The sequence below is a fragment of the Podarcis cretensis genome, assembly GCF_951804945.1.
Source record: "Podarcis cretensis genome assembly, chromosome: 1".
Lineage (NCBI taxonomy): Eukaryota > Metazoa > Chordata > Lepidosauria > Squamata > Lacertidae > Podarcis > Podarcis cretensis.
In genome coordinates this window covers 137,934,664-137,954,872 of record NC_137170.1, presented here as the reverse complement: position 1 = coordinate 137,954,872, position 20,209 = coordinate 137,934,664, and the positions used below count along the sequence as shown (strand labels likewise).

General features: G+C 41.5%; 1 protein-coding gene and 2 long non-coding RNA genes across 4 annotated transcripts in view; 2 read left to right on the top strand and 1 right to left on the bottom strand.

Annotated features, from left to right (window-relative positions):
- The window catches only part of LOC307220779, a 42,762-nt gene extending 37,208 nt beyond the window's left edge, over nucleotides 1-5,554 (top strand). For both annotated transcript variants that reach the window (XR_013841088.1, XR_013841089.1), the window contains exons 2-3: nucleotides 89-208; nucleotides 4,392-5,554. This is a non-coding gene — a long non-coding RNA (uncharacterized lncRNA). The remainder of the gene's footprint in view (nucleotides 1-88; nucleotides 209-4,391) is intronic.
- Nucleotides 1-20,209, top strand: part of LOC307220191 — a 203,519-nt gene that overhangs the window by 37,435 nt on the left and 145,875 nt on the right. The gene's annotated exons all lie outside the window — the stretch shown is intronic.
- The window catches only part of ABCA12 (ATP binding cassette subfamily A member 12), a 122,173-nt gene that overhangs the window by 15,900 nt on the left and 86,064 nt on the right, over nucleotides 1-20,209 (bottom strand). Inside the window, exons 37-44 of the mRNA XM_079974801.1 lie at nucleotides 19,860-19,953; nucleotides 14,873-15,000; nucleotides 13,645-13,732; nucleotides 11,718-11,823; nucleotides 8,707-8,761; nucleotides 6,246-6,423; nucleotides 3,416-3,531; nucleotides 2,262-2,421 (exon numbers count right to left, since the gene is read on the bottom strand). Of these exons, the coding sequence (XP_079830927.1) occupies nucleotides 2,262-2,421; nucleotides 3,416-3,531; nucleotides 6,246-6,423; nucleotides 8,707-8,761; nucleotides 11,718-11,823; nucleotides 13,645-13,732; nucleotides 14,873-15,000; nucleotides 19,860-19,953 (925 nt within the window). The remainder of the gene's footprint in view (nucleotides 1-2,261; nucleotides 2,422-3,415; nucleotides 3,532-6,245; nucleotides 6,424-8,706; nucleotides 8,762-11,717; nucleotides 11,824-13,644; nucleotides 13,733-14,872; nucleotides 15,001-19,859; nucleotides 19,954-20,209) is intronic.

Genomic DNA, 20,209 nt, shown 5'->3' with positions numbered 1-20,209 from the left:
GTGGAGGTGCAGAGGTATTGTACACATCCTGCTGCTAAGTATGTGTGCATCACACAGAAATTTATTGTGACCCCTTTTTCATCAACAGGCTATTCTTGGTAGAGGTCCAGTCAGCCAGTTTCACCAGAATGGGGAAGGCTTTCCCTACCCCTCACTTATATGAGAAAAAGGGACTTGCTGGCTTAACCTGCTCCCATCTCAAGAAAAGGTAATTTCCCCCCTTTCCTGCCATACTTTCCAATATGCTTGCATTTCCCCATCGTGTATGCTTTATTTTCACATCTTATTTACAGGTATGTAGTCCAGGCCAATATGATACAGGTAGACTTCTGGAGATCTGGGTTGTAGCATATTCAGCACAGTGGAAGGCTTCACCTCTGGTACTACATTGCTAGTACTACTGTTGCCACAGCCCATAAATGACCTTCTATTTCAGCTAGTCTTTAACACACAGATACACTGAAGACATTAGTTTCAGGTCAGATAGCAGACAACAAAAACTGGTGCTGCAGATGGTTTCAGGCTATAATCTGGCCCACACTATGTACAGCTGTTCCAAGAAGGGTGTGTGTGAAAATACCATCTGACAAGCAGTGAAAAGTTGGTCTTTGTGTCTGATCCCTGTCATGGAGTGAGAAATGCTGTTGACACTTGTGCTGGGCATCAGATATGCAATAAATCATCACAGGGAGCCTTAGCCAGGCACCTGAAAGGGACATATCAATGTCAATCAACAACTCTTGTCTGCCTTTGGGCACAAATATATTGTAAATCCTTTGCGTGCACTTTCCTGATCAAACGCCTTCAAGGAAAATGCTGAATGCATGTTCGGGAAAGACCTATGTCCATAATGAAAGTTGACAAGCTGGTCCATTATGAAACAATGCTTATCTTTTAGAGAAGGGAGCTGGCTTCTACACTTTCTTACTACGGTGGAAGTACTTTGCTTTTAAGTTTAGATTTAGGAATTTAGTCTACCCATCGTTACATTTTTAAATTGGACAGCATTTTACCTAATTTGGTAAATATCTATAGTTAAGGTTCAAAAACTGTTAGGTAATTTCCCAGGCATGATGTTATCTAAACAAGATATGACAAGGGCAGTCACAGTTTTTATTCACCTATCATCCTTCTTCACAATGTGTGTTTTTGTGGTTGCTTTCTTTTTTTATAGAAGAGAAAAAGAGATACGGTGCAGTAGCTTGGGCAAAAAAAATTGTAAGGACTATGTCTTTAAGAATAAAAGCACCAGGTGCTAGCCTGCATTGTGCCAGTGGATGCAATGGGCCTGATTCCACTAGATGTCACCAATTTATATGAACAGCTAAAAAAACCCTCGCTGTTTGTGCACATGAGTACACAGTCCCAGAAAACCATCTGAAGCATACTGATGTCAATTTGTCCCCGTGTACAATTTCAAACACTGTGACTATCCTTGCTGCAGCTGTTGGTATTGAAGGCAATTCCCAAATATGGGCCAAGACATTTTTTGCAGCATCCAAAAGATTCATATAAAAAAGCCCACCCAGTGAAGGGCAGGTGAGAAATACACGGAACAACAACAGCCGGCCACCCCACATCTTACCCTGCCCACATCCAGGGAGGGAAGGAAACTCAGGATGCAGAAAAAAGTGCCTGAATTATGAGATTCCCAGGCAGAGGAAGAGAAGCTCTGCTCCTCTTTGACACCCCCCCTTGCTTTATGCAGGGATGGTCCCACTGCAACCAGTTTGGCCATGGAGGTTCATTTTTGGAGGGAAGGTATGAATTCATTCTGTTTCCTTGAAATATCTTCCTTTGTTCTAAAGGTCCCAGGCACCGTCCATTGTGCTACACTAATGAGACTTGAGAATGGTGATGCAGTTTGGCACTTGAGACCTCCAGAGTGGAGAAGCCCACATGAAGGAAACCCCATCACTGAGATATATACCCACAGTACAGATTTATGCCCTTAGATATTTTTAGTGATGGTATTCATTGTAATCTGAAAGAGAAAGCCATCCTTACATAAACAGAAGGCAATATCAAGAGGTTGGCTGATTGTATTTAGAAGTTTTAGGTACAGGCTGATTTAAAGTACTCAATTTAAGCAATTACATTACATCTCTATTTAACCAGCCTCCAAGATATGTGGTACTATCAAGTCAAAACTTCCTTGAAGTAAGAGCATTGTTGTTTGTCCCCGCCCCCCCCATGAAATAGAATGAATTTTGCACAACTTCTATACATGAGAGTTAAAGGTGTGTTTGCAAGGCTCATACCTGATCAGTGGCCTTTTCTTGTGAAAGTAGAAACATAATCGAATGAGTCATGATCGTATTGATGCCAAAGAACAAGTTGATGCAGACATAAACTATAAAGGCCATTCCTGTTTCCTTGAACATTCCAGCCAGCAAGTACATCCATGGAAATGTTGCATATCTGCAGAGCATCAACAACAAGAATAAAAAATACAATAAAGCAAGAGACCAACAAAAGCAGCAAAATGTGTCCTTTATCGACTGACACTACTAGTCCAGTCAGCCCGTGAGCTGATTATTGTCTCTGGTAAAGAAAACAACAAGGCTGCACCATTCATCTTTTTTTGGGCAAAGTCAAAAAGAACAGCAAAGCTGGTGTTGGTCATCGGCTTCCTTGAAATATCTATCAAGAGCAAAAAGATGAGGAAAGGATCATGTTGTTCCTGGGATGAACTTGGTTAGAGTGATTACTAAATTAATCAAGCTGATAATTGAGGTTAGCCTGACCATTCATAAAGGTAAAGGTAAAGGGACCCCTGACCATTAGGTCCAGTCATGGCCAACTCTGGGGTTGCGGCGCTCATCTCGCTTTATTGGCCGAGGGAGCCGGCGTACAGCTTCCGGGTCATGTGGCCAGCATGACTAAGCCGCTTCTGGCGAACCAGAGCAGCACACGGAAACGCCGTTTACCTTCCCGCCAGAGCGGTACCTATTTATCTACTTGCATTTTGATGTGCTTTCGAACTGCTAGGTTGGCAGGAGCAGGGACCGAGCAACGGGAGCTCACCCCGTTGCAGGGATTTGAACCGCCGACCTTCTGATCCCACAGCGCCACCCGCGTCCCTATGACCATTCATAGTTTGTACTTTATTTAGTTATGCCTGACTTTATATCCAAATGGGCCAGCTAGGCAACACAGAATCATAATATCACAAAATAAAAAAGGAGGTTCTTAAATATGTTTTTTTTTAAAGCACGAAGTGAAAAGTTATAATGGTGGAATTTTGTAAACCTCCTTTCTTACTCTGATTGTATCCAGCGGGTGAAGTTCAGCTGATGGCAAGGCTTCCATTAGCAGAATGGGTGAGGCGGCAGGAGCTAGATAGTTCTGCTCACGATTGGAGCCAGGATGGGGTGTTAAATTCAGGTTAGGTTAAACTAAACCAAATCCTTACCCAAAAAGGAGAAGAAGTAGGAATACAGCCAACAGGTTGCTGTCATTGAAGAAAGCTGGTATCCGAAAAGCTGAAATTACTCCCACTGAGAGTGTAACAGGTATCAGAAAATAAACCTGCAAATTACACATGGAACTGAATTAGCTTCTATTGCATGAAAAATATGAAGCATCCTTAGGACAGATACATATAATCAGATCTTTTCTTCCCTCCCCTTTGTTTGATCAGAGTCACTGACATGGATTGAAATCACCACTCCACATAATCACCACTCCACATAGTTTGTGTTTCTGGTGAGGCTTTTTTATTTCAATAAAAGAAATTTTCATATTTTTTTTAAAGCAGCATGAGTAGTCTTTTGCTAGAGACATACAGTAGTCTTTAAGAGATTTGAAAATAGTTTGAGAGAGGCATTGTTACTTGTGGTTTCAGAAAACTCTGCAAACTCTGATAACAAGAACAAAAGTGGGCTAAGCAAAGTACATAATGAACAGCAACTCTCTCTTTCAAATTGTTTTCAACTCTCTGCAAGAGACCAGGGAGGAGGGTTCAAATCCTCACTGAGCAGGAAGCTCACTGGATGACCACAAGGTGTTGCTGTATTTTAATATTGCTGATAGTTTCTTGTTGGGGAAAAGTGTAATCACTTGAGTCCAACCCAAATTATAATTAGCAGCAGCTTCAAGACTTTCCAGTTTCAACCTTAATTTGAAATGAGAATTGTTTGCCAGTAGGAATTCACCGAGAAGTATCAGGTTGCAGAGTATCACTGCATTAGTTTCAGTCTGGTGAATATTGATTTCAGTTAGATCACTGTGATGTTTTCGACTGGATGATTTATAAATATGCCATTTCACGGCAAGCATATGGAGCATGATAGAGGCAGGCCTATTACATGAAGGTTAGAGCCAGAAGAGTATGTTTGGCAAGTTCTTCAGATCTAACCAACTTTGCGTGGCTTGTATGATTCTTGCAGGTGCACAGGCCAGTTGGAGGTGACTTCGGACAACCACTGGAGAAAGCAACCCAGATCTAATGAATAATTTGGCAAGAGGTGGCTAAGTGTTGAAAAGAGAGAACAAGAGTGTAGCCCACATAAATGCTCTCATACCCACCCCCCTTCTCCTCTCCCATTGCATTAGTGCAGGCTCCTTTGTCCCTGCAGGCTGAGAGACTACGAATTTCTGGGTGGTCATGCAGCCCTTGAACACTAGCACACAATATCAGAAGTAGCTTCTGTTTAAAGCACATTTATACTTCTTCCCCCCAAGAATCCTGGGAACTGTAGTTTACCCCTCAAGGAGCTGCAATTTTCAACACCTTTGACAAATTAAAGTTCCTAAGATTTTTTTTTTGGGGGGGGGGTGAGTCATGTACTTTGAATGTTGAGTGTGTATGAAGCCTCAGCCTGACTGAGGAACCAGTGTAGTGAAGTTTTCAGCATGCCACTGAGATGTATAGAGAGAGAGGTTGTCAAAAAATAACTGCGACTAGATAACGATTTGACATATCCTAATTAATGGGAAGAGGAATTGAATAATTCAGCAAGCTAGCCTATTTGTTTTGTTATCTTGAAACCCTTTCTATCATTTTCCTGAACCAAGTTGTATTATGCTCTGGGGTAACTATCCCTCCAGTTAATTGTAATAATTCAACTTCTTACTTTTGTAACTTTTATAACATTCTACAGCATAATACAACAAATGTCTACCAGAAGTCAATCCAATTGAGTCTATTCCGCTTATATTTTCATTCTGCTGCAATCAAAAATATTCTTTTTTCCCCTGAGAAGTTAGTGCAATGCCATTTTGTGAAACCATGAAATGTTTCTAATTTTTAATACAATTTTTAATGTTTTGAGGTTGAACAACTCTGAAAAAAGTAACCAAGCCCAGAAAAGAGGGAAAGCTTCCAACATATTTGTTTCAATATAATTTAATAAGAATAAGAATAAAATGTTTCTTGGAAAAATATGGTTCAGAGTATTTTTGAGCAAATTTTCTGCCTAGATGTGACAGAGTTTAGAAGGTCACAGGAAACAGTCTTACATGAACAGCCATTACTCATCGTTCGTAACAAAATACATACCACTGGATGACTTTTAGACTTGCCTTTTTGCCTTTGCCTCTTTGCAATTTAACCTAAAGCAATTTTTATGCCTACAAGTTAAAAATAAAATGAAGTCTTGACCTTAATAGCACACTGATCTTTTTATAAATGTGCTGAGCTTTATGCATATGCTACAGCCAGGGGGGAAAAAGGGGGGGGGGGTCCATGTTCTTATATGCGTACTGTAATAGCCCTATTCTAAATATGTTTAAATGTCCTCGCACAAAGTTAGTTTGCTCCTATGTGGGTCTGAATCACCACGATCATTGCAGCTATTCATCTGTTCCACACACACAGGAGAGAAAGGACAAGAACACTGAGCCCACCTCTCATTCCCGTTCTTGCACAAGTTGAAGGGATAACTTTTGTAGCAGAGAGCCTGTTCTACTTAGGGAGGCTACCTGTGTGATTTAGAAACCCGGAAAGTCCAGGTTCTAACCACACGGGGAACCTGTACAAGTATAGCAGATGGCTCGCTGCAAAAGTTAAGGGTGATGGGATAAAACCAGAAGGCTCATCTTTGGTCTTCTCTCCCTCCTGCAGCCCCAGGTGTTGATTTAACTCTGACACAGAACACCTGAAAGGAGCTTAATATGTACTTAATAGCTCCTTTCAGGTGTTCTGTGTCAGAGTTCAAGGTAAATCTCAATGCTGCAATCTCCACGCTGCTCTTCATTGTACACCATTTTGCAAATTGATATGTAACAGGTAAGATACTTACAAGGTCATAAATGAAGTTAGTCACCCAGTAGCTTGTCACACCCATGCCTGAGATATGCTGCAGCTGTTTTGCCTTGGTTTGATGCTCCTTGACCACATAAAGCACAAAGCTGGCTGTCGTGATGGAGTAGCCAATCAGGACGGACATGGAGACTATGATATCCAGTAAACTACTAAGCCTGAGTGGGGGAAGGTAAACAAAAGTACGTTCAAAATAAGTTTGCAGACAGATCCAGCTCTAGATTTGATAGGTGTCCTGGTAAAGTGTCTTTTCACAAACCCCTCTTCTTTCTGTCATCCTGGCTGGGCTTTCTGGGCTCTGGTGCCAGAGCTTTAACCAGCCACCCCTTTAATTCCCCACATTGCCTCTAACCTATCACCCCTCTGGGGCACTGTGGGTAATTAAAAGGGTGGCTGGGTCCAGTTGGCTGGTGCCGCTCAGCAGTCCACCTTCCCCCAACCCTCAAGGGGGTCCTAGAGCTCTAGGAGCTGCCCAAGGAACCAGGTGCTGACGCTGGAACCAGGTACGCTGATGCTGGCCTTCTGTTGCAGTGCTTCACGAGGTTTCCATGGGTGATTTTAGCCATGGATCGTTTTCTATCAGGTATTAGACCCACTGATGTGACACACAGAAGCCTTATGAACTGCCACCTGTAGTAAGTGTAGCAGAAGAGACACGGGAGGTTTCAGTTCTGGTCTGCTCAAGATTCAATTCTGGACCTGCCATTGCACTCATTCATTTAATTAATTTATATACTTCCATTCATCCGAGGATCACAGGGCAGTTTACAGTATAAAAACACAAAAATACCTAAAATCAAAGCTGATCAAAGCACTTCCTCCACATTTCTAAGGCCTAGCTCTCACGGATGTGCTAAGCCTCTCTTCTGTACTATACCACTTCAGATTCCAGGTGAGGGAAATCATCTCCTCCATTTCTAAAAAACCCTCTCCATAGAAAACTTAGTTATCAAAGGGAAGTCTACTGGCCTAGTTTGCTGCCTAACATCCTAGTTTCCTACGCACAGGGGTTTATTATTTATTTTGCATCAGGAAACATTCAGTCATGTAAGCTTCCACCTACAATCTGAGCAGTGCATCTCAGAAACAAATTTACCATCTCAGTAAGATCTAAGTCCGGGATTTCCTGAACATATCTGGAATCCAGCTGTGTCTAACAGTGTTCAGGCAGAAATTGGGAAAATGTCCAGGAAAATCCAGATGAATGGCAGCCAATGTTGGCAGTGCCGTTTTGCTGATTTTTCCTTAAAGTAGCTTCTTATGCTATAGTGTTATGCACTGACACATGAACTAGGAACTTTATTTTTTTGAATTTTCATGCGATGAACCACCCTGAAATCTACAGATGAAGGGCAGTATAGAGATTTAATAAATGATGATGATGATGATGATGATGCAAGGCTGATATTGAGCCCTAGACTCTGGCCTAGAGAATTCTGCCAGCTGTTGTAAATAAAACCCAGTGAGGTCCAAAGGCAAACTATGCAAGAAGGCCAGCTCTATGGTTTTTCTGCCCGCTTTCTCAAATGAAAAAGGAGGCCACAAAAAATAAAATGAGGGAATGAGGTTGGGGAAGGAAGTGGAAAGGAACCTTTTCCTTTCCTGCACTTAGTTTGCTCAAAATTGCCAGTCCCCACCCACCCCACTGCGATTTTTTAGAAGAGAAGCAGCAGGAAGGGGAAAGGGTTAAGCAGCCCCTACCATTGCTTTCCCTTCACCCTTTACAGCAGACCTACCCCCTCAGCTGCACACACACACACACACACACACTTTTTGTGGTCAATCAGGTTGGTAAATGTCAAAGTAGATGTCCCATACAGATTCAGAAGAAGGTGCAAAACTTTTGTTAGTGGAATTTCTCAGCGAAAATGTCCTGGAACCAATACAGTGGTACCTCGGGTTAAGTACTTAATTCGTTCCGGAGGTCTGTACTTAACCTGAAACTGTTCTTAACCTGAAGCACCACTTTAGCTAATGGGGCCTCCTGCTGCTGCCGTGCCGCTGGAGCACAATTTCTGTTCTCATCCTGAAACAAAGTTCTTAACCTGTAGCAATATTTCTGGGTTAGCGGAGTCGGTAACCTGAAGCGTATGTAACTCGAGGTACCACTGTACAATGGAAAATATTGGACTCAGGAGTAATAGCTTGACTACTAGACTCAAGTCTGTGTGGGAAGATGTCTTACTTGTCTTATGAGGAAATTGCTCCCAAGCAATTGCCACTGCCCATCTTCACAAATTTTAAACTATCACATTGTGCTTTTATATCAGCTCTGCATAGTTCTGGTCAGACTGACCTAGGATGCCCTGCAAGGTCTTAACTCTCTGAGGATTTGCTTATGCTTAGCCACTGCATTTTCATGGGCCAGAGCAGACTTGGTTCACCACTCTTGACTTACAGTTTAAATTCCATAAAAATAAATAATAAAATCAACTTCTTACATAGCTTGTTCTTGACTCTCTCCACCAGGATAAGGATGAGCAACGACTGAGATGCCTACACAAAGAACAATAATTAGGGTTTTCTTTAACTGATCATTGAACACAAGTGCTAGCTGAGGAGCAGGAAGGTTAACAGCAGTCTATTTATGTTCTGAACGCCATGGTATTTCATCTTGGGCAAGCCATTAGGTATGACCATTAGGTATTTTTAATAGTATTTGTTACCATCATTTAGCCAAGGAATGATCTGGCGATCCTGTATCACCAGTGAAGTTAAGGGTCAAACCAGGTGTTATGATGACAGACCTATCTTGAGTCCTACCAAACCTCTATAAAGTAGGAGATGCAATTGAAAGTAAAGCTCAAGTGGGCAGGAGGAGGGAACTGAAATCTCCTTCCTGCCACGTTTTCCACCCTGACACTACTGCACACTGCAGCACTTTCTTTCATGGCAGGAACAGCTTCTGGTTTTGGAGCCCTGCTTTGGCCAGGGGCGGGTGGGAATGCAGCTAGGATGCAGCAGCTACAGAGTAAAAGGAGCTGACTGAGTGGATTCAGTTCCCCTTTCCTGCTCACCCATCCTGCACTTCCACCTGAATTTACAAGAATTTGGAGGCCCTGTGCTGTTTTATTCTGGGGAGCTGTAGCTTTTAGTAGTGTTTAGATGGAAGTCCCCTGGAAGTTGCATATATATCACTCTTTCCAAATGAAAAGCAGGATACAAGGATAATAACCAAGGTTTACTTGAGGCATCTGAAGACTGGTGCTCACAATTCTGTTCTTGGAGCGAAAGCCGCAAGAACAACCTTAGCTGTGTCTCTTTTTAAAGCATTCCATTCTTAGATCTAAAGGGATCAATGTGGTGGTAGGAATAGAAGTTAGGATGGTGAGGGCACTTGGAGCTAGAACTCAGTGGACTGGAATAGTGAAGCCTTTGGAGACAATGAATGGTGCAAGATGGGGGGATAGGTGCAGGAGCCAGAGAATATTACAGGAGCCAGCCAGGTGTGGTCTAGAATGGGCTAGGGAAAACATGTAATTATGACAGGTGTCAAAAGGATGGGGCCATGTTCAGAATGGGTGATCCAGCTGTTTTTGCACCAGGTGAAGGTGCCATCATTATGCATGATCCGACTCCACTCAGAAAAAGAAGATGATCCTTTACTACTTGTCAGAATTAAACTGACCAGATGAAAGGTACCAGATTGGAAGAAAACCATCAGCTGCATTTTGCAAAAATCCATAAAATCAAAAATATCCAAAGTGATGAAGCATGATAAGGGGAGAGACTGCCAGCTTTAACTCTTAGACTTTGCATGGGTTTGGAGATTCCAACTAAACATCAGGAAGAACTTTCTATCAGAAAGAGCTATTTGACAGTGGAACAGACTCCTATAACAGGGAGCAAACTCTCCTTCCTTGGAGGTTTTTAAGCAGAGGCTGGATGGCCATCTGTCATGGATGCTTGAGCTGAGATTCCTGCATCACAGGGGTTCGACTAGGGTCTCTTCCCACTCTACAATTTTATGATTATGTGGGCTAATTGTATTGTTTTATGTAACTACATTTTTTAAAAAACACACCTTTAAATGGGAAGTATGGTGCAGTAATTAAGAGTTCCACAAAAAGGAATGGGGAGACTTAAATGAAATCCCCACTTAGGTATGAAGTTCCTTGGGTGACCTTCAAACGGTCAAGTACTTCTAAGAATAGCTCTGAGGATAGAATTGGACTGGAGAAGAGAACATTTTACATAGCCCTAAACTTCTTGAAAGGAAGGTGTATAAATGTAATAATAGCATTTTCAAATTCTAAGTATTGCAAAAAAAATATTTTTTTTTTTAAAAAATGTAGATTTCTTTCCTTTACATTTATACAAGAGCTGAAATGAGGCCTGAAGGCGGGGGTGGGCAAGGGGGTTGATCTCTTAACATATTTCGAAATCACTGCAGTGCTTATGTGGGGGTCTTACTGGGGTCCTGGCTGACATTTGCTCTTTTAGGGGGGAACCTGTTTTGTTTTCTGCAGTTGGGGTAGGCTTTTTAAAATAGGTTGCTAATATGGAATAGCAGGATATTTCTTGCAGTTCATTGCAAAAACCAAAAACCCACCAACCCCAAAATTTCCCCTTCAGTGCAGTGTTTCATGCCTCAATCAAGGAATGAAAGCAATTTCTAGTTCAGAACAAGATCTACTAACAACTAGAAAGCAATGCCCCCCCCAACCAGCAATCAAAAATAAAGAAGATACAGTTTGACTAAGCTGTTAATGCTCCTTCACTATAAAGCCATTTCCCCTTTACTGCAGCTTAGGCTAGAAGTCAAAATTTCCATTTCAATACATATTTTTTAGGCTTGGAAGGCAAAGAAGCACAATATACGTAAGTCGAAAGCCATTATGATTTGCTTAGTGTCAGTGTAAAAAGCTCTTTTTATGTTTTTTTTTTAAATACATGAAGCCTAAGTCAAACCTCAAAAGCAGGATTGCCACCTATTTCAAATTGCTAAAATGACAGTCAACTTTTATCTGGCCATTTCAACGGTTCTTAAGCTGTCATTTATTTGTCAAAGCAACAAACGACTTTGGCTGTTTGAAAGGTGCCATGAAGAAAATACCATCAATTCTGTCTCCAACTAGGTTTCAATAAGCCTGACCTATCTAAAGTTACAAGTTCACAGCACACTTATCAGTTCCAGTGCTTGAATGAGCTTAAATGAAAAGACTGAAAATAATTCCTGCTTGACCATGGGATGTGAGTCTTAAGACAATGTTTACTAATTAGTTTTGTCTCCAGCAGCACATATTAAGAACATAACGGAAAGTGTAATTGATGCCCTGAGAAGCCTAAAAATTGGACAAGCCATTTTGCTGTTTTACGCCAATCATTCTTAATGGGCATGAATAAAAGTGTTATGCTTTACAATGTCACAATTCATTAGGCAATAGGCAGGAAAGAATGCCTCTCAACCTGAAGAGGCAAAGGATGCTGCCAAAGACTGTTGAGCACCTACCATATTCAGAGGAGTTTTCCTTTGGCAAGTTAGCACGGAGAATGAAGTTATTCAAGCTGTTAAGGTAGGCTGGGAGGCTGTGATAACCTTCAGGATTATACCAGACCTATATTTAAATTTGAGAGGCAAGAGCAACAGGGAAGAGTCATTTTTTAATTTTAATTTTTGCTTTTAATAAGAAATGGTTCTTCACCCACTATGCATATGGCCTATGTGTCTTCTTCTCCCTGCCCAATACACCCAGACAAGGTGCACTTGTGAATGGTAGTTTCCAGTAACACGTATTTCAGCATCGCTGTCAACTTTTCCCTTTTCTTGCGAGGAATCCTATTCGGAATAAGGGAATTTCCCTTTAAAAAAGGGAAACATTGAAAGCTATGTATTTCAGTGCCAGGATGCCACCAAACCAGCTTCTCAGGTGTGTGTCTCTCTCTGTGTGTCTTTTGTTGTTGTTGTTGAGGGATTTATGATATTTCTCTCACAGGCTGTACCCCTGAATTCAATTCATGAACTCTAATCTCTTCCATGAACTGCCTTTCTGCACTTTCCTGTATTATCCTCACAGTCACTACTCAGAAGTGCCTCAAAGATTGACCTTGAGTGATGTTCTGAACTGTGGGTAATTTTTTTAACATGGTAGTACAGAAAGCAGCCTAGATATTTTCCTAGTCCCTCCAGTAACTGAACAACAGCAGAGCACCGCCCTCACCTCGGAGGACCACTAGGTGGTCTTGAGAAAGGCACTCATTCTCAGTCTAAACTTTCTCTTAGGCTTGCTGTAAAAATAAAAATAATATTGGTGCTTTGAGTTCCTTGGAGGAGAGAAAATGAGCTATAAATGTGCCTGGGCCTGTAATTTTACAACACTTTCTTAGGAATGAATGCCACTGACGTCAGTGCGACTCAGTTTTGACTGAGTAACATTCATGGGATTAGACTGAAAAAGACCTCCAATTTAGCAGAGTCCCGATACTTATTCCAGTCACATTCCCTCCTTCAATATACGGTGCTAACAAGGGGCAGACATAGCTATAAGCCCACTGGACTGTGCTCTCAGACTTTTCAGATTCCTGCCTCAGGAAACCCAGGTCTCAAGTCCTGAAGATGTCAAATGATCTAGAATCAGGAAGAGCCATAACCCAGGACTGCTATAAGATGGGGGTCTGGGGAGGCTCTTTCAAAGATTCACTCAAGAGCACAAAAAGACAATAAACATGAAATGTCTTTTTTATGGAACTATTTCAAGTATCTTGACAGGCTTTTCCCCTCCTATGTTTCTTTTGCTGCAGGCAGCAGCAGCAGCAGCATTTACACAATGATTTTTATTTGTTATAATAAAAATGTTATTGATACAAGAAAAAATGACTGATACAAGAGACTGTTCCACCAGAACAAGCCAACTGGGTGAACGAGTCCCATGCAACAGTGACACATACTTCCACCACAGCCAGTCCCATGGCACCAGCATCCCAACGTATTTGTAAGCCATCCAGAAAAGATCTTATATCTAATAATTTTTATTTTATTTTATTAATTAACAAATATAATAAATAATATTTGTTGAGGGCACAGGTAAGACATTTTAATTAAACACCTCAAATATGTAACAGATGAAATCCCTACTGAACCTAATAATAATCTGTCATAAACACTGTAATCCCTGTTATTTGGGTGGTGGCAGACCACTGAACTTTACTCAGAGGAGACTTATTGAAACTAATGGACCTAACTTTGTTATGTTCAATAATTTCAAAGAATCGACTCTGACAATCACTTAGTTGAATATAGCCCAATGTTCCAATTTTGTCATGTAATTATTTTAGCCAGTTTTAACCAGGTTAGTTTTTATGTACCTATTTTAAACTGAATGCAATAAACTGCTTTTCTAGATTTTCATTCCATATTTCATTCCACAACTGCAGGTTACCTTAGTTATTGTCCTGTTAGCAGGCACTGGAGTTATATCAAACTTCAGGTCATTAGTCAAAGGCAGTCCAAAACTCCAACCACCATACCTAGAGGGGAAAATAAATACACCTCAGGAAATACACAGTGTTAAGTTGTGGGTGAGCATATCAGACGACACAGTGATTCTTCAAACAGCTCTTGTTTATTCAAAGGCCAGAACAGAACTGAACTGAAGGGTTCAGCCAGCCTGCTTATATAGAGCTCCACTAGAACGCAACAGTAACTATTTTCTGTAACTATCCAATCACTGAACGTCACTTTTGATCCCTTATTTGCATATGTGGACCTGAGTGAAAACTATCTACAGTATCCCCCTGCTGGCCCAGGGTGAGAACTTCAGTACATAACACACAGAACAGTCATAAATTACATGCTAGACAGGATTGCCTCATTCCTTAAAGGTGAGTGAAACTCTGAGGCTCAGCAGCCCAGTCATACCATGTACAGCACTGGTTGCATAAGTACTTACATTAAGGCAATGCCAAGCCAGCACATTAAAATCTTAATGAAGAATAACAATTTCAAATGGTTGTTAGTGATGTTCTTTTATTTTTAGATTTGCAGGATTTTAACCATCTCTTACAGTGAAAGCAGAGCCACAATATTTACAATTCTACATTTACAAAACCCAGTATCTGCAAACGTTATAATAAATTACTGAATAAAATAAAAATTATTTATGCATTTTCCTGTTTTTTAAAAAATGTAGTTGTACAATTTTCTCCTTTTCAAAATAGGAATGTTGAGAATCCTAAAATATTCTAGAGCAAGCCTGATCCCCCTCAACCCTGTGTGGCATTACGTCACTCATACATTCTGGCTTGCCAGAACTTTAAGAAATGTGACCTGGATTTGCTCAGGGATGTAGAATCAGGTGAACAGGGCACCATAGAGAGAAACTCCACACAGCAATTTCCCAAATGTTGGTGACTTCAGCTGTCATCGTCATAATCTCTTGACATTGGTTACTTTGGCCAGGGTTGATGGAAACTGTAGTCAAAAACACATTGCCCACACCTCCCCTATCTACTGGGAAAATGCCTCAAAATTAATCAAAATTAAATACACAGCACACTTGTAAATTAACTCCAATGACCTGACAACTGGAAACAGAATAATAAAAAGGGTTTACTGAAAGAATAAAATGCGGAAGAAATAAAGAGGGGTTAATAGAATAAACAATGTACCTCTTCTGCACAAAGTCTTTGGTAGTCACTAGAAGGTATGTCTCAACATCATGGCCAGTAAGGTTGTAAATAGTCCGGGAGAAGAAAGTCCTCTTGTGAGGTGGAGAAAAGTCAACTTTTGGACATTTCTAGGAAGCAACCAGAAATTTTTAACTTTTTTAGCCAAAAATCATATAGTTTTAGCAAATAAATCTTATGCACAACTCACTTTACTGTTCCTATATCACTTGTCATTCATAGTAGACATCATAAAATTTAGCTTAAAATATGTTTCTTGTTTTAATGTTAACTAAATTTAAATATGGATACATAAAATGTGTACAAAAAACCATTTTTTCAGCTAGGCATATTTTTTTCAGCTGCTTCAAGTACACTGGGCCAGCACCAACACTATGAATTGTGCTCAGAAGCATACTGAGAGCCAGTGAAGATCCTTTAGGACCAATGTTATATAGTTTCGGTGGCCACTCCCAGTCACCAATCTGCCTGTGCATCCTGGATTAGTTGTAGTTTCTGAGTCACCTTCAAAGGTAGCCCCACATAGAGCGCATTGCAGTAGTCCAAGCGGGAGATAACTAGAGCACGCACCACTCTGGCAAGACAGTCTGCAGGCAGGTAGGTTCTCAGCCTGTGTAGCAGGTGGAGCTGGTAGACAGCTGCCCTGGACACAGAATTGACCTGCGCCTCCATGGACAGCTGTGAGTCCAAAGTGATTCCCAGGCTATGCACCTGGTCCTTCAGGGGCACAGTTACCCCATCCAGGACCAGAAAATCCCCTACACCCTCCTGCCCCCTGTCCCCCAGAAACAATACTTCTGTCTTGTTAGGATTCAACCTCAATCTGTTAGGCGCCATCCATCCTCCAACCGCCTCCAGGCACTCACACAGGACCTTCACTGCCTTCAATGGTTCCGATTTAAAAGAGAGGTAGAGCTGGGTATCATCAGCATACTTGCATACAAATCCCCTGATGATCTCTACCAGAGGCTTCATATAGATGTTGAAAAGCATGGGGGAGAGGATGGATCCCTGAGGCACCCCACAAGTGAGAGCCCAGGGGTCCAAACACTCATCCCCCAACACTGCTTTCTGGACACTGCCCAGGAGGGAGGAGCAGAACCACTGCAAACAGTGCCCCCCGCTCCCAAACCCAGAAGGATACCATGGTCAATGGTATCAAAAGCCATTCACATAACACACTGAATTTAAGGCCCTTAAACTTAGACTAATATGCACACCATGGCATTGCTACAGCCCCTGTTAAGCCCAGGCTTAAGGACAAGACAATATTCTTGGTTTATATGGCACCCTCTCAATCACAGGAAGTACGGTCTATTTGGAGCACATAATTCATTTCTTCTTTACACTCTTCCTTTCACTCAGTGACACACATACAAAGGCACACATGCACAGTGCAGGCCAGACTGGAAGTGGCATTAATTGTGTAAATGCGGGGTGGGGTGAGTGAGGGAGAGGGAAGTTTGCATTTTTCATTCCCTGCCATGGTTCCATTAAGCAGAGTTAGGCAGCTGCTATGGGTGGGAAGTGGTGGCAAAATGCTGAAGGGTGGAGCAGTGTGTGTCACATGACCTGCCGTGCACCTCCTAAGCTAACCAGCTGCACTCGGGGGGGGGTGTACTCTTCAAGTCACCACTGTTGTACTAAAGTTCATCTGCAGGCCCACTGAGCTTCTGAATATGGCATGACATGGACGGTGCGGTGGGCGGGGGCACCTTGTATTTTGTTTTTTGTTTTTAATAGATTTTTATTAAAATTTTAAAGGTTACATGAGTAATAAAAAAATAACAACAGAAAAACACCCAATTAAACCAAAAAAGAAAACAAAACAATACATAAAAACAAGTCACATCAAAGAAAAAAGATAAAAAAGGAAAACAGACAAAAAAGAAAAAAAAATGCATACAATAAAAAAAAGAACAAATCAAACCTTTACATAACTTTCTTTCTTTAGCTTATTTCCTTGACCTCCTCACACCTCCCCTCTTTGTATTCTGGTTCAGTTAGATATTTCAGCAAATCCTTCATCTTTGTTTTTATCCTAATAATTTATCTTAATATACTGTAATTTAACATTCTCTTCTTTCACCAATTAATCATCCATTTTTACTTTGTTTAATCTTATTTCTCATTAAAACTAATATATTTGAACTTAATCTCTTAAGGCATTTCCCCTAGGGTCATAAAAATTTCATTCCACGATTTTTCCATTTCTCATTAAAAAAAAATTTTAAATCTCCATATATACACTTTAAATTCCCAATTTTCTTCCACCGTCTCCCCTCCCCGGTGTCGGCCCCTGCCGTCAGTTCCATCAACCTCCCAGCGTCCATCAACCTGGAGATCTTATATTCGAGGCTCTTAACTCTTCTTCACTTCCCTTCTGCCGATCTTCTTGATAATCTTTGGTGCTAAAAAGCAGATCTCGGGGGAGCTCCAACCCAACGATACTTATATTCCTTCTTGACAGGTCTGCCAGATTTCCATAGTTAAAGCTAGGGCCCATAAAGTATTCCAAACCTTGTTTCACAATTCTTCCAAGTCCAAAGGCCCCAAAAGCTCCAATCTCCTCCTGGCTCAAATTCATATTCCAAAAGTCATTTGATCCCTGCATAAGGGGATCTCTCCACCTTTCCTTTTCCAGATCAGGCCAGGCACCCATCTTCAAAAGCTGGCTTCTCCTAATTACAGTCATATAAGGCCTCAAGTTGTAATCCTCCATTTGCCTCTTTAGGGTTAAGGCTCCCCCTTGTTTTGCTTTATACTCAACAACAGCAACTTTGATTTGTTCAGTTAAGAAAGATTCTTGTGCCGGGTTCTTGTCGACTTCTATGCTGATGCCCACTTTTGTTCCCAAAATATCAATATTAGTAGCCATGACATCTATCTGTTTATGCAGCTTTCCCAACAGATAGATTGTCCTATTCAGTACAGACGCTACTTCTTCCTTTGCCGACATTCTTAAGATGTTCAAGGTCAGAACTAGTTTCTCACAGTCTTTATCTTAAGACCAATTTCCCAGCTGCACTCTTGTAACAATGTCCCAAAACTCCCTCTAGAGGAAGACAGTCTCCATTTGTATCAATCCTTTCCAGCACAATTCCAAAAGTAAATTAGTAACAGTTTCCAGTTACCTTTTCTTCTTTTTAAGTGCAGAAGCGGACAATAGAAACAATGTCTTTCTTTTAAGGTTAGCTGTCAAATTTGTCCTGTTTACCGTCGATGGACTTTTTGCAAACCGTTCCCAGGTTCAGAGACGTGATGCTTCGATTTTTAATTTTTCACCTTCTCCTGCAAGTTCACTTGGTCAAAATTAATAGTTTCAATCAGTGGAGTTTTAATCCTTTACGTAAGATTTTCCAAACCTTAGTTAACAACTACTTTGCTTCAGTCTATTTACAGAAAGGGAAGGTGGACTTCCTGTTTGAACCTTCCCCGTTCGGTGCCGAATTAAATTCTTTAAAAGCTCAATTTCCCGTTCTACTCACGAGTTGTTGTTTAAAATCCAATTGTCCACAGGAAAAAAGTCAGCGCTCTCCGACAGCAGCAATGCGGCTTCGCTCCGTGAAATAAGCAGTCGATTCAAAGCACCTCACCTCTCACCCCACGTCGCTCCAGATTCCTGATACCGGGTCTCCCCGTGAGTAGGGGGGGCGCAGAAGGTGACAGCCGAATCCCAGGTTCACAGACTTCTTCTGTCTGTGATTTCTAAGGGTCTCCGCCATCGCCGTGGCGGTCAGACCCTGTTTTTCACGGAGCCATTCCTCCCGATCGGAGGAGCTCCACCATTGCCGGAGGCGCTAACCCGGAAGTCCTGCACCTTGTATTTTGCCTCAGGCAGCAAAATGTCTTGGGACAGGTCTGTATGCTGTCAACAAAAATGCATTTTTGCCAACGGGAGCTTCCTTTGAAATGCAAGTAGCAGCTTCTGAGATAGGATTCTTTTCTCCTTTTTTTGTCAGGACTATGGCAACTCCACCCTTATTAGCGTTCAAAAAAATGTGCACAGTGATTGCACACACAAAATTTTGCACACAATAGGATTTAAGTATACCCAGGGATAGCCAAAAGGTTGGAAAGAGAGGACAGGTGAGATGAATGCCCAACTAATATCACTATATACTGCCAAGTGTAGTGTTAGGTCTAGGAGAAAGCACTTGGAAGTCAAATTATATCTTTCCTCTTTTGGTTGAAGCCTTGAAAGCACTAGAGTCCAACCCTCAGCTTTAATATCTTCCACAGGCAAATGCAATTCCCTTCTTTACAAAAGGGCTTCCAATGAGATTAAGATCACAGTCATAGTATTATGGAGCAATTCCCACTGAGACCAGTGGGATCGGGCTGTGATGCTTTGCCTAAGTGGGATTTAAGCAGCCTAACTGTGCATAGAATTGCAACCCAAGGTTCTAAACCCACACAGCATTATTTTGAAATAAGTTCAACTGAATTTAATGGAATTCATTCTGAATACATGTGCATAGGATTGGACCATGAAGCAGTTTAAATCCATGAACTCTGTTTTAGCTTGTTTGTGAGTGAACCAGCTCTGTGTTTGTCCAGCATTCAACACATCAAGCCACCTTGGAGTCTGCAGCCTTCCCCAACTTGGTGCCCTCCAGATGTTTTGGGCTACAACTCTGCTGCCTGGGACTGATGGGAGCTGAAGTTTAAAATATCTGGAAGGTACCAGGTTGAGGAAAGTTGAAGGAATATAATAAAAAGAAGTATATCTGTTTATACCATAATTGGTTCCTGACTAAAAAAAAGGCTGAAAGCACAGCCTTATTTTCAATTCCAGGTAGTGACAGACAGTGGACAGTAACTCCTGTCACCAATTTATCCAACGTATGTAGCCCATGTTCAAATATGCAACCTTTGGAGTCAGCCACTTGCTCCTGAACAAGTTCCACAAGTCCCTGATGTTTATTTCATATTTATCTCCTCTCATTGAGTTTTAATTTAACGTTACCTGTCTGGTGTCTGTGCAGTTGCAGGCAGAATACTGAGCACTCTGGTTCCCACTGAACACCCACTCTCCAGGCACATCTTCCTTGAAACATGCTCTGAAAATAAGCAGATTTAACACTGACATTTCCTGTTGGCAGGTGTGCAGATGACACATGGTAAGAAGGTGGCAGATTCCTATTTAATGCAGGGCACTTGGCTGGAGATCGCCTTTATTTATTGATTCTCCTGAGAGCCCCCAACAAATCCCACTCGCTTCAAGGGGAGCGAAGTTCACTCAGCCTGTCTAGTCCTTAATGGTTCTGCCTATTGCTCTGTCAATCTCTTTTCAGTCATTGAATTGTGATATTGATT